The sequence below is a fragment of the Doryrhamphus excisus genome, chromosome 5, assembly GCF_030265055.1.
Source record: "Doryrhamphus excisus isolate RoL2022-K1 chromosome 5, RoL_Dexc_1.0, whole genome shotgun sequence".
Taxonomy (NCBI): Eukaryota; Metazoa; Chordata; class Actinopteri; order Syngnathiformes; family Syngnathidae; genus Doryrhamphus; species Doryrhamphus excisus.
In genome coordinates, this window is record NC_080470.1 from 2,183,732 (window position 1) to 2,195,898 (window position 12,167).

The 12,167-nt window shown below is 35.8% G+C and overlaps 1 protein-coding gene across 1 annotated transcript in view; it reads right to left on the bottom strand.

Annotated features, from left to right (window-relative positions):
* kank3 (KN motif and ankyrin repeat domains 3) overlaps positions 1–12,167 on the bottom strand; it is a 54,400-nt gene that overhangs the window by 24,528 nt on the left and 17,705 nt on the right. Inside the window, exons 2-3 of the mRNA XM_058072260.1 lie at positions 4,292–4,369; positions 702–783 (exon numbers count right to left, since the gene is read on the bottom strand). Coding sequence (XP_057928243.1) covers positions 702–738 — 37 coding nt within the window. The 5' untranslated portion in view covers positions 739–783; positions 4,292–4,369. The remainder of the gene's footprint in view (positions 1–701; positions 784–4,291; positions 4,370–12,167) is intronic.

The following is a 12,167-nucleotide window of genomic DNA, read 5'->3' on the forward strand; positions in this document are numbered from 1 at the left end:
TTGTGTTGCTGCTGGATGTTCACAGTATCCGAGTGATACTGTCGTGGGGGGTGCTGGAGCCTATCCCAGCTGTCTTCAGGCGAGAGAGGCGGGGTACACCCTGGACTGGTCACCAGCCAGCCAATCACAGGGCACATATAGACAAACAACCATTCACACTCACATTCATACCTACGGACAATTTGGAGTCGCTAATTAACCTAGCATGATTTTGGAATGTGGGAGGAAACCGGAGTACCCGGAGAAAACCCACGCATGCACGGGGGGAACATGCAAACTCCACACAGAGATGGTCTGAAGGTGGAATTGAACTCGGGTCTCCTAGCTGTGAGGTCTGCGCGCTAACCACTCGACCGCTGTGCAGCCCAAAATCTAATCAGTTAGTCTCAAATTTATTCCTTTTAAGTGTTTCAAACTGAGTGGGGAAGAAAGTAAAAAGCCAAAATCTACCACTTCCACACGGAACGGGAGGCCAACCTTTTTTCCCTCTGCAGCCATGGCCGGCTATACATCATATACATTAAATGCAAGGTAAAATGCCACATTACTGCCACCTAGTGACCAGAATACTACATATCACTTGTATTTCAGTATGTTGTGACTAATAATAGACCATAGTCTACCACGAAGCAAGGGAGTATATTGCTCTGACGGCCATTATTGTACTGTAAAACAAACAAGACACATGACCACGTACTTACCAGGCAACTTAGTGTTAACTTGCACGGACTGAGTCATCTTTCAGGTGTGGGACCTTTCAGCACATATAGCCTCAAACAACACCTGGCGAAGGAAACACAGCGACGTGATTGCGTTTGTCATCCATGACAAAGACAGAAAAGTGATGTCATCAGTGAAGCATTTCCCTTCAGTTTGATGCATATATATATATATATATACGTATATATACACAGTATATGCCTAAAGACAAACATCGCTGTAGAATTGTTCCCTCTTGGTTAGCATTTGTTTCAGTTTGAGTTGGACCAATATTTCCCAACATTTATTGAGGCACAAGGCACATACAATGGAACCTTGGTTTGCATACGCCCCGGTTAGCATGTTTTTATTTATTATCAAAAATTAATTCAGTTAGCGTTTGTTTCAGTTTGAGTTGAACCAAAATTTCCCAACATTTATTGAGGCACAAGGCACGTACAATGGAACCTTGGTTTGCATACGCCCCGGTTAGCATGGTTTTATTTATTATCAAAAATGAATTCAAAAATTAACAAAAATTAATTCAGTTAGCGTTTGTTTCAGTTTGAGTTGAACCAAAATTTCCCAACATTTATTGAGGCACAAGGCACGTACAATGGAACCTTGGTTTGCATACGCCCCGGTTAGCATGTTTTTATTCATTATCAAAAATTAATTCAAAAATTAATTCAGTTAGCGTTTGTTTCAGTTTGAGTCGGACCAATATTTCCCAACATTTATTGAGGCACAAGGCACATACAATGGAACCTTGGTTTACATACGCCCCGGTTAGCATGGTTTTATTTATTATCAAAAATTAATTCAGTTAGCGTTTGTTTCAGTTTGAGTTGGACCCATCTTTCCCAACATTTATTGAGGCACAAGGCACATACAATGGAACCTTGGTTTGCATACGCCCCGGTTAGCATGTTTTTATTTATTATCAAAAATGAATTCAAAAATTAATTCAGTTAGCGTTTGTTTCAGTTTGAGTTGAACCAAAATTTCCCAACATTTATTGAGGCACAAGGCACGTACAATGGAACCTTGGTTTGCATACGCCCCGGTTAGCATGTTTTTATTTATTATCAAAAATTAATTCAGTTAGCGTTTGTTTGAGTTTGAGTTGAACCAAAATTTCCCAACATTTATTGAGGCACAAGGCACGTACAATGGAACCTTGGTTTGCATACGCCCCGGTTAGCATGTTTTTATTTATTATCAAAAATTAATTCAGTTAGCATTTGTTTCAGTTTGAGTTGAACCAAAATTTCCCAACATTTATTGAGGCACAAGGCACGTACAATGGAACCTTGGTTTGCATACGCCCCGGTTAGCATGTTTTTATTTATTATCAAAAATTAATTCAAAAATTAATTCAGTTAGCGTTTGTTTCAGTTTGAGTTGAACCAAAATTTCCCAACATTTATTGAGGCACAAGGCACATACAATGGAACCTTGGTTTGCATACGCCCCGGTTAGCATGTTTTTATTTATTATCAAAAATTAATTCAGTTAGCGTTTGTTTCAGTTTGAGTTGAACCAAAATTTCCCAACATTTATTGAGGCACAAGGCACGTACAATGGAACCTTGGTTTGCATACGCCCCGGTTAGCATGTTTTTATTTATTATCAAAAATGAATTCAAAAATTAATTCAGTTAGCGTTTGTTTCAGTTTGAGTCGAACCAAAATTTCCCAACATTTATTGAGGCACAAGGCACGTACAATGGAACCTTGGTTTGCATACGCCCCGGTTAGCGTGTTTTTCAGTAACGTTGATATTTTCCACCCAAATTTTGCCTTGGTTTGCTCACATTCTCAATGAAGTCTAGCGTTTTTGTTTCAGTTTGAGTTGGACCAATGGAACCTTGGTTTGCATACGCCTCGGTTAGCATGTTTTTCAGTTAACGTTGATCATTTCCACCCAAATTTTGCCTTGGTTTGCTCACATTCTCAATGAAGTCTAGCGTTTTTGTTTCAGTTTGAGTTGGAGTAATGGAACCTTGGTTTGCATACGCCCCGGTTAGCATGTTTTTCAGTTAACGTTGATTATTTTCCACCCAAATTTTGCCTTGGTTTGCTCACATGCTCAATGAAGTCTAAAAAAATGAAAACCGGAACCAACCTACCCCTTTTTCTAAGGTTTCTCCTGTGACTGAATGCAATAGAATCAGACTCTGAGATAAAAAAAAAAAATGTTTTGTTAACTCGTATATCAGCTGTTAGCTTTTCAACATGAAATATGACATCATAGTTTGTCAAGTTTCAGACCTCTTTTACTTTTACTGTGGGATTCTTTCCACTGCAGGACAAAATGCCAAACCACCAAGGCTGGACTGACTCGTTGACAGGAAACGTCGATTTAAAATGTTGCTCTATTAATAAAGCCATTATATTAGCCCCAGCTTCTAAAAATACACTCATATTTCATCCCACAATAAGCTGCTGCATCTTTATGAGCGTAGTTTTCTTTATGTGTTTTTTTTATCAGTGCTATCATGCTAACAAGATGACCACTTCCTTGTTTCTCCTAGTATCGTAACATTTTCACAACCTAACAAAATGTCCATTCTTGGTTTTGTTTTGATACTTTAAGTATTACAATTTTAGAACAACAGTTTTCTTTAGTATTATGATTTTATTATCATAAAATAATAATAAGAGGAATAAATTTGCAATGCAATAAAATTCAATATCCAAACATTCATTCAGAGCTAAAACAATGCTAAAATTATACAATTATGACTATATTTCCATTTCATTCTCTTAAAATGACTTAAATTTTTTTTGGCTGCAGTTATCTTGTTTATTTCTTATTAAGTCATTATTTTTTTTCTCGTATGATGGCAACTTTTTTCACATAATATGACTATTTTCCTAATATCATCACTTTTTTCCCCAACCTAACAACTTCCAACTCTACAGTATGCTTCTAAAAATGACAATAATAAAAAACAATATGATGACTTTATTGGCATGAAATTGACTTTTTTGCCCACATTTTAAAAATTATGTTTTTTTTTGTTCTTTACCTGTTTACTAATTTTTTCAAATTTTCAAATGTTTTTTGAGGAATATCTGGAATATTAAATGATAAAAAAAAATTTCATTACAAATATATTTGAAGAAAACAACCTGACCGGGTCATTTTTGACCCACTTATGGAAGGTTGGGGTAGTAACACAAAAACTAAAATTTCTTAAAATGTATAAAAGATAAGTTAAAAATGTGAACGGCATGATATCAAAAACATGTTTTTTGGGGAATATCTGGAATATAAAATTATGAAAAATTTTCATTACAAAGATATTTCAAGAAAACAACCTGACCGGGTCATTTTTGACCCACTTATGGAAGGTTGGGGTAGTAACACAAAAACTAAAATTTCTTAAAATCTATAATAGATAAGTTAAAAATGTGAACGGCATGATATGAAAAACATGTTTTTTGAGGAATACCTGGAATATGAAATGATAAAAAAAAATTAATTACGAAGATATTTCAAGAAAACAACCTGACCGGGTAATTTTTGACCCACTTATGGAAGGTTGGGGTAGTAACACAAAAACTAAAATTTCTTAAAAGCTTACGTCTCTCAGCCGCTAAACGGAGGATGCATGCAACTGGAATCCAGTCTGGTTCCTTCTTGTGTGCGGCTGTACTCAGCCCTGCAAAATAAAGAGGGAAAGACCATAACTCAGACATGACCCCACCAGGATGGGAGAGTGGGAATTGAGCCCCACACATACAGTATAAAGTCAGCTATCCAATCCAATCCACTTTATTTATATAGCACATTTTATAAACAGTTTCCAAAGTGCTGCACAGACTATATTAAAATTGTGGTGGCACGGCGGTCGAGGGTTCAATTCCACCCTCGGCCATCTCTGTGTGGAGTTTGCATGTTCTCCCCGTGCATGCGTGGGTTTTCTCCGGGTACTCCGGTTTCCTCCCACATTCCAAAAACATGCTAGGTTAATTAGCGACTCCAAAAATTGTCCATAGGTATGAATGTGAGTGTGAATGGTTGTTTGTCTATATGTGCCCTGTGATTGGCTGACTGGCCACCAGTCCAGGGTGTACCCCGCCTCTCGCCCGAAGACAGCTGGGATAGGCTCCTGCACCCTCGTGAGGAAAAAGCGGTAGAAAATGAAATAATAAATAATAAATAATAAATAATAAATAATAAATAATAAATAATAAATAATAAATAATAAATAATAAATAATAAATAATAAATAATAAATAATAAATAATAAATATATAAAAAAATTATAAAAAATATATATGAAAAAAATAATAAGAAAATTATAGAAAATTTAAAATTTTTTTAAAAAAAAATAATAAAAATCATAAAAGATAATAAAGAATAAAAAAGAATAATAAATAATAAATAATAAATAATAAATAATAAATAATAAATAATAAATAATAAATAATAAATAATAAATAATAAATAAATAAAAAATTATAAAAAATATATGAAAAATAAAAAATATATAATAATTATAGAAAATTATAAAAATTCATAAAAGATAATCAAGAATAAAGAATAAAAAATAATAAATAATAATAAATAATGGCCAGTCATTCCCTGTCCATCAAAATTGGAACCAAAATAAGGAGTACCATACCACTTTTCATCAGCCCCCACCCCCCCGTTGAGCTTGAAACTACATTGTTATGATGCAGTACAGTGATGGACTGGGTGGAGCTATACACGCTCCTGTCATCTGATTGGTCAGTTGTTACTCCCATTCAATAATCGAGAAGATTCCAAGTCATTTCTGTTAGTTTTTCTTTGTGATAAACACGCTAGAGAAGCCATAAGTTAAGATGAACTACTACTTAATATCCCAAATATTAGCACACATCCAAAGTCTCATACAGTAACGTCTCACACACGCAACCTCGAGTACTTGTAGGCATTAATTTGCCTTCAAATACACACTCACACTCACACACACACACAGATGTGTTTCCCAGCAGCCTCAGGCACATTCCTACAACATGCTGTTGAAACACGCCAGTCGTCCTTGTAACCAAAAGACTACTGATAACCTACACACACACAACACACACAACACACACACACACACATCTGTCAGCTTAGACCAGGGGTGGGCAAACTTTTTGACTCGCGGGCCGCATTGATATGACAAAATTTACGGGGGGGGGGGCAGACTATATATTTTACACGTAACAGTCCACCTGCTATTATTATTTATTATTTTATATTTATATTTAAATATTTTAAAAATAATAAAATATTATAATAATTACAATACAATTAAAATAATAATTATATTATTATTATTATGTAAAAATGCAAATATAACAATAATATTATATATAATTAATATAATAATTAGCATTAATATAATAATTATAATAATCATAATAGTTCTAATAATAATTATAATAATAATAATAATATAATAATTATAATAATCTAATAATCTGCTTGTGTCCCTTTTTTCAGGAGCACTTTGTAAACAACAGACCATGTCAAAAAACGAAATTGATACAACCATCAAAAGGTTGGCTCAGGCCATGATGCCAGGTTGTATGTTGAGTTTAAATGAAATACTTTGGAAAGATTGGGCGGGCCGTATTCAAACACTTGGCGGGCCGGATGTGGCCCCCGGGCCGTAGTTTGCCCACCCCTGGCTTAGACAGTTTATTGTCAGTAAAAACCCACAAAGCCCACAAGAGACAAGACCCTGGTAAAGTCCTAATGGGTCAAAACGGAAGGTGGATTCATTCATAAACAGTCGCCAGTGGAAGTAAAAACACATGTTGGACAATCTGGCAGCCCCTCTGCACAGTATCGTCTTATCAGCTACTGCCTGTTTCGACTCAGTGGGTTCTGTTTTTTGTCTCACTACACAGCACCGCAGTACACACATACAGGTTTTGTTTTTTGTTTTTTTTAGAAAGAAAATCTCCACCGGTGTATTTGGAACCAAAACACACCAAAGCCTTTAACTGTGCTGCTTTATTTGTGTTTGTTTACGTTGTTTTCACATAATGTGGACTACATTCATCTACATGGACATGTAGGGTTTTTAGAAGACTTGCTAAAGACCACCATTGAGTCTTCCACCTGGCAACCATATCTAAAATAGGGTCACTTGTTGATAATAATGTTGATTATTACTCTTTTGAATGATTAGTACTGTACAAAAAGAGAACTAGTTAATTAAATGAATTAATTATGTATGTATGTAATTGTATTAATTCCTCGTTTATCACAATTAATTGGTTACAGACCTGACAGTGATGACAGCTTTGCTTCTTCCTACTCCTTTTGGACATGTGGAACTGTGAACTGATTATGTGATGCATTCAATTGTAATCTGATGCATGTTTAAATGAAATAAAACCATTACCATTATTAAGGGCTCGTGCAGATGGAATTAAAGCCAAGACTACAATATGTCATCAATTTATTTGTTATATTTTTATGTTTGTTTTTTTTTTCATTTTAGATGTGGTATTTATTTCCACATACGTGAATATTATTGTGTAAATAATTTATAATTTTTCAATCATTATAAGTGTGTATTTTTAATTCTCATTTGTAAAAATAATTTAAATTCATGATTTATTTTATTTAAAAAAAAATTAAGTATAAAAACCATATTAGGAAAGCAGGAAGTGAACAAATGTAACAGTTAGTGATTGTAAAAGTACCAGATGGAGGGGTAGGATTTAATAAGCTTTGCTTCTTCCTACTCCTTTTGGACATGTGGAACTGTGAACTGATTATGTGATGCATTCAATTGTAATCTGATGCATGTTCAAATGAAATAAAACCATAAAAAAAATAAAATAATTAAAAAACTAACAAAATATTTGATGTGATGCGTTCAATTGTAATCTGATGCACGTTCAAATGAAATAAAACCATTACCATTATTAAGGGCTCGTGCAGATGGAATTAAAGCCAAGACTACAATATGTCATCAATTTATTTGTTATATTTTTATTTTTATTTTTTTTTCATTTTAGATGTGGTATTTATTTCCACATACGTGAATATTATTGTGTAAATAATTTATAATTTTTCAATCATTATAAGTGTGTATTTTTAATTCTCATTTGTAAAAATAATTTAAATTCATGATTTATTTTATAAAAAAAAAAATAAGTATAAAAACCATATTAGGAAAGCAGGAAGTGAACAAATGTAACAGTTACTGATTGTAAAAGTACCAGATGGAGGGGTAGGATTTAATAAGCTTTGCTTCTTCCTACTCCTTTTTGGACATGTGGAACTGGGAACTGATTATGTGATGCATTCAATTGTAATCTGATGCATGTTTAAATGAAATAAAACCATTACCATTATTAAGGGCTCGTGCAGATGGAATTAAAGTCAAGACTACAATATGTCATCAATTTATTTGTTATATTTTCATGTTGTTTTTTTTTCATTTTAGATGTGGTATTTATTTCCACATACGTGAATATTATTGTGTAAATAATTTATAATTTTTCAATCATTATAAGTGTGTATTTTTAATTCTCATTTGTAAAAATAATTTAAATTCATGATTTATTTTATTTAAAAAAAAATTAAGTATAAAAACCATATTAGGAAAGCAGGAAGTGAACAAATGTAACAGTTACTGATTGTAAAAGTACCAGATGGAGGGGTAGGATTTAATAAGCTTTGCTTCTTCCTACTCCTTTTTGGACATGTGGAACTGGGAACTGATTATGTGATGCATTCAATTGTAATCTGATGCATGTTCAAATGAAATAAAACCATAAAAAAAAATAATTAAAAAACAAACAAAAAATTTGATGTGATGCATTCAATTGTAATCTGATGCACGTTAAAATGAAATAAAACCATAAAAAAATAAAACGGTCTTTATCTCGGCTTCCATGCACCCTGTCCATGATCCCCCCCCCCCCCCTCCTCATCTCACAGTGAGTGTTGTTGTTCTTCTCACCACCACTTGGTCTCCTGTCTGATTTGATGACAGGCAGCAAATTACAGAGAACAGGATGAAGGTGCATTCTTTTCTCTCGACACCCTAAGTTGTGACCGCCTGAACACTGAACACACACTGAACACACACACACACACACACACACACAACTAACTGTATGCTCACATTTGTTGGCTGATCCAAATGAAGTCAGCCAAAACCCCAAAAATGTTTAAATATATAGTCAGCCTACACAAAAATGTAGTGGGGGGAAGAAAAACCCATAAAGAAAACGCAATAAGCTATCATTTCTGCTAGTTTGAGTTGGACCAATGGAACCTTGGTTAGCATACGGGGCGTATGCTAACCTTGGTTAGCATGTTTTTCAGTTAACGTTGATATTTTCCACCCAAATTTTGCCTTGTTTGCTCATATTGTCAATGAAGTCTAGTGTTTTTGTTTCAGTTTGAGTTGGACCAATGGAACCTTGGTTAGCATACGCCCCGGTTAGCATGTTTTTCAGTTAACGTTGATATTTTTCACCCAAATTTTGCCTTGGTTTGCTCACATTCTCAATGAAGTCTAGCGTTTTTGTTTCAGTTTGAGTTGGACCAATGGAACCTTGGTTAGCATACGCCCCGGTTAACATGTTTTTCAGTAACGTTCATATTTTCCACCCAAATTTTGCCTTGGTTTGCTCACATTCTCAATGAAGTCTAGCGTTTTTGTTTCAGTTTGAGTTGGACCAATGGAACCTTGGTTTGCATACGCCCCCGGTTAGCGTGTTTTTCAGTCAACGTTGATCATTTCCACCCAAATTTTGCCTTGTTTGCTCATATTGTCAATGAAGTCTAGTGTTTTTGTTTCAGTTTGAGTTGGACCAATGGAACCTTGGTTTGCATACGCCCCGGTTAGCATGTTTTTCAGTTAACGTTGATATTTTCCACCCAAATTTTGCCTTGGTTTGCTCACATTCTCAACTCAGTTTGAGTTGGACCAATGGAACCTTGGTTAGCATACGCCCCGGTTAGCATGTTTTTCAGTTAACGTTGATATTTTTCACCCAAATTTTGCCTTGGTTTGCTCACATTCTCAATGAAGTCTAGCGTTTTTGTTTCAGTTTGAGTTGGACCAATGGAACCTTGGTTAGCATACGCCCCGGTTAACATGTTTTTCAGTAACGTTCATATTTTCCACCCAAATTTTGTCTTGGTTTGCTCACATTCTCAACAAAGTCTAGCGTTTTTGTTTCAGTTTGAGTTGGACCAATGGAACCTTGGTTTGCATACGCCCCCGGTTAGCGTGTTTTTCAGTTAACGTTGATTATTTCCACCCAGATTTTGCCTTGGTTTGCTCACATTCTCAACAAAGTATAGCGTTTTTGTTTCAGTTTGAGTTGGACCAATGGAACCTTGGTTTGCATACGCCCCGGTTAACATGTTTTTCAGTTAACGTTGATATTTTCCACCCAAATTTTGCCTTGGTTTGCTCACATTCTCAACGAAGTCTAGCGTTTTTGTTTCAGTTTGAGTTGGACCAATGGAACCTTGGTTTGCATACGCCCCCGGTTAGCGTGTTTTTCAGTTAACGTTGATATTTTCCACCCAAATTTTGCCTTGGTTTGCTCATATTGTCAATGAAGTCTAGTGTTTTTGTTTCAGTTTGAGTTGGACCAATGGAACCTTGGTTTGCATACGCCCCCGGTTAACATGTTTTTCAGTAACGTTCATATTTTCCACCCAAATTTTGCCTTGGTTTGCTCACATTCTCAACGAAGTCTAGCGTTTTTGTTTCAGTTTGAGTTGGACCAATGGAACCTTGGTTTGCATACGCCCCCGGTTAACATGTTTTTCAGTTAACGTTGATATTTTCCACCCAAATTTTGCCTTGGTTTGCTCACATTCTCAACGAAGTCTAGCGTTTTTGTTTCAGTTTGAGTTGGACCAATGGAACCTTGGTTTGCATACGCCCCCGGTTAACATATTTTTCAGTAACGTTGATATTTTCCACCCAAATTTTGCCTTGGTTTGCTCACATTCTCAACGAAGTCTAGCGTTTTTGTTTCAGTTTAAGTTGGACCAATGGAACCTTGGTTTGCATACGCCCCCGGTTAGCATGTTTTTCAGTTAACGTTGATATTTTCCACCCAAATTTTGCCTTGGTTTGCTCACATTCTCAATGAAGTCTAGCGTTTTTGTTTCAGTTTGAGTTAGACCAAAGGAACCTTGGTTTGCATACGCCCCCGGTTAGCATGTTTTTCAGTTAACGTTGATTATTTTCCACCCAAATTTTGCCTTGGTTTGCTCACATTCTCAATGAAGTCTAGCGTTTTTGTTTCAGTTTGAGTTGGACCAATGGAACCTTGGTTTGCATACGCCCCCGGTTAGCGTGTTTTTCAGTTAACGTTGATCATTTCCACCCAAATTTTGCCTTGGTTTGCTCACATTCTCAACGAAGTCTAGCGTTTTTGTTTCAGTTTGAGTTGGACCAATAGAACCTTGGTTTGCATACGCCCCGGTTAGCGTGTTTTTCAGTTAACGTTGATCATTTCCACCCAAATTTTGCCTTGGTTTGCTCACATTCTCAATGAAGTCTAGCGTTTTTGTTTCAGTTTGAGTTGGACCAATAGAACCTTGGTTTGCATACGCCCCGGTTAACATGTTTTTCAGTAACGTTCATATTTTCCACCCAAATTTTGCCTTGGTTTGCTCACATTCTCAACGAAGTCTAGCGTTTTTGTTTCAGTTTGAGTTGGACCAAAGGAACCTTGGTTTGCATACGCCCCCGGTTAGCGTGTTTTTCAGTTAACGTTGATTATTTCCACCCAAATTTTGCCTTGTTTGCTCATATTGTCAATGAAGTCTAGTGTTTTTGTTTCAGTTTGAGTTGGACCAATGGAACCTAGGTTTGCATACGCCCCCGGTTAGCGTGTTTTTCAGTTAACGTTGATCATTTCCACCCAAATTTTGCCTTGTTTGCTCATATTGTCAATGAAGTCTAGTGTTTTTGTTTCAGTTTGAGTTGGACCAATGGAACTTTGGTTTGCATACGCCCCCGGTTAGCATGTTTTTCAGTTAACGTTGATCATTTCCACCCAAATTTTGCCTTGGTTTGCTCACATTCTCAATGAAGTCTAGCGTTTTTGTTTCAGTTTGAGTTGGATCAATGGAACCTTGGTTTGCATACGCCCCGGTTAACATGTTTTTCAGTAACGTTGATATTTTCCACCCAAATTTTGCCTTGGTTTGCTCACATTCTCAATGAAGTCTAGTGTTTTTGTTTCAGTTTGAGTTGGATCAATGGAACCTTGGTTTGCATACGCCCCCGGTTAGCATGTTTTTCAGTTAACGTTGATCATTTCCACCCAAATTTTGCCTTGGTTTGCTCACATTCTCAATGAAGTCTAGCGTTTTTGTTTCAGTTTGAGTTGGACCAATGGAACCTTGGTTTGCATACGCCCCGGTTAGCGTGTTTTTCAGTAACGTTGATATTTTCCACCCAAATTTTGCCTTGGTTTGCTCAC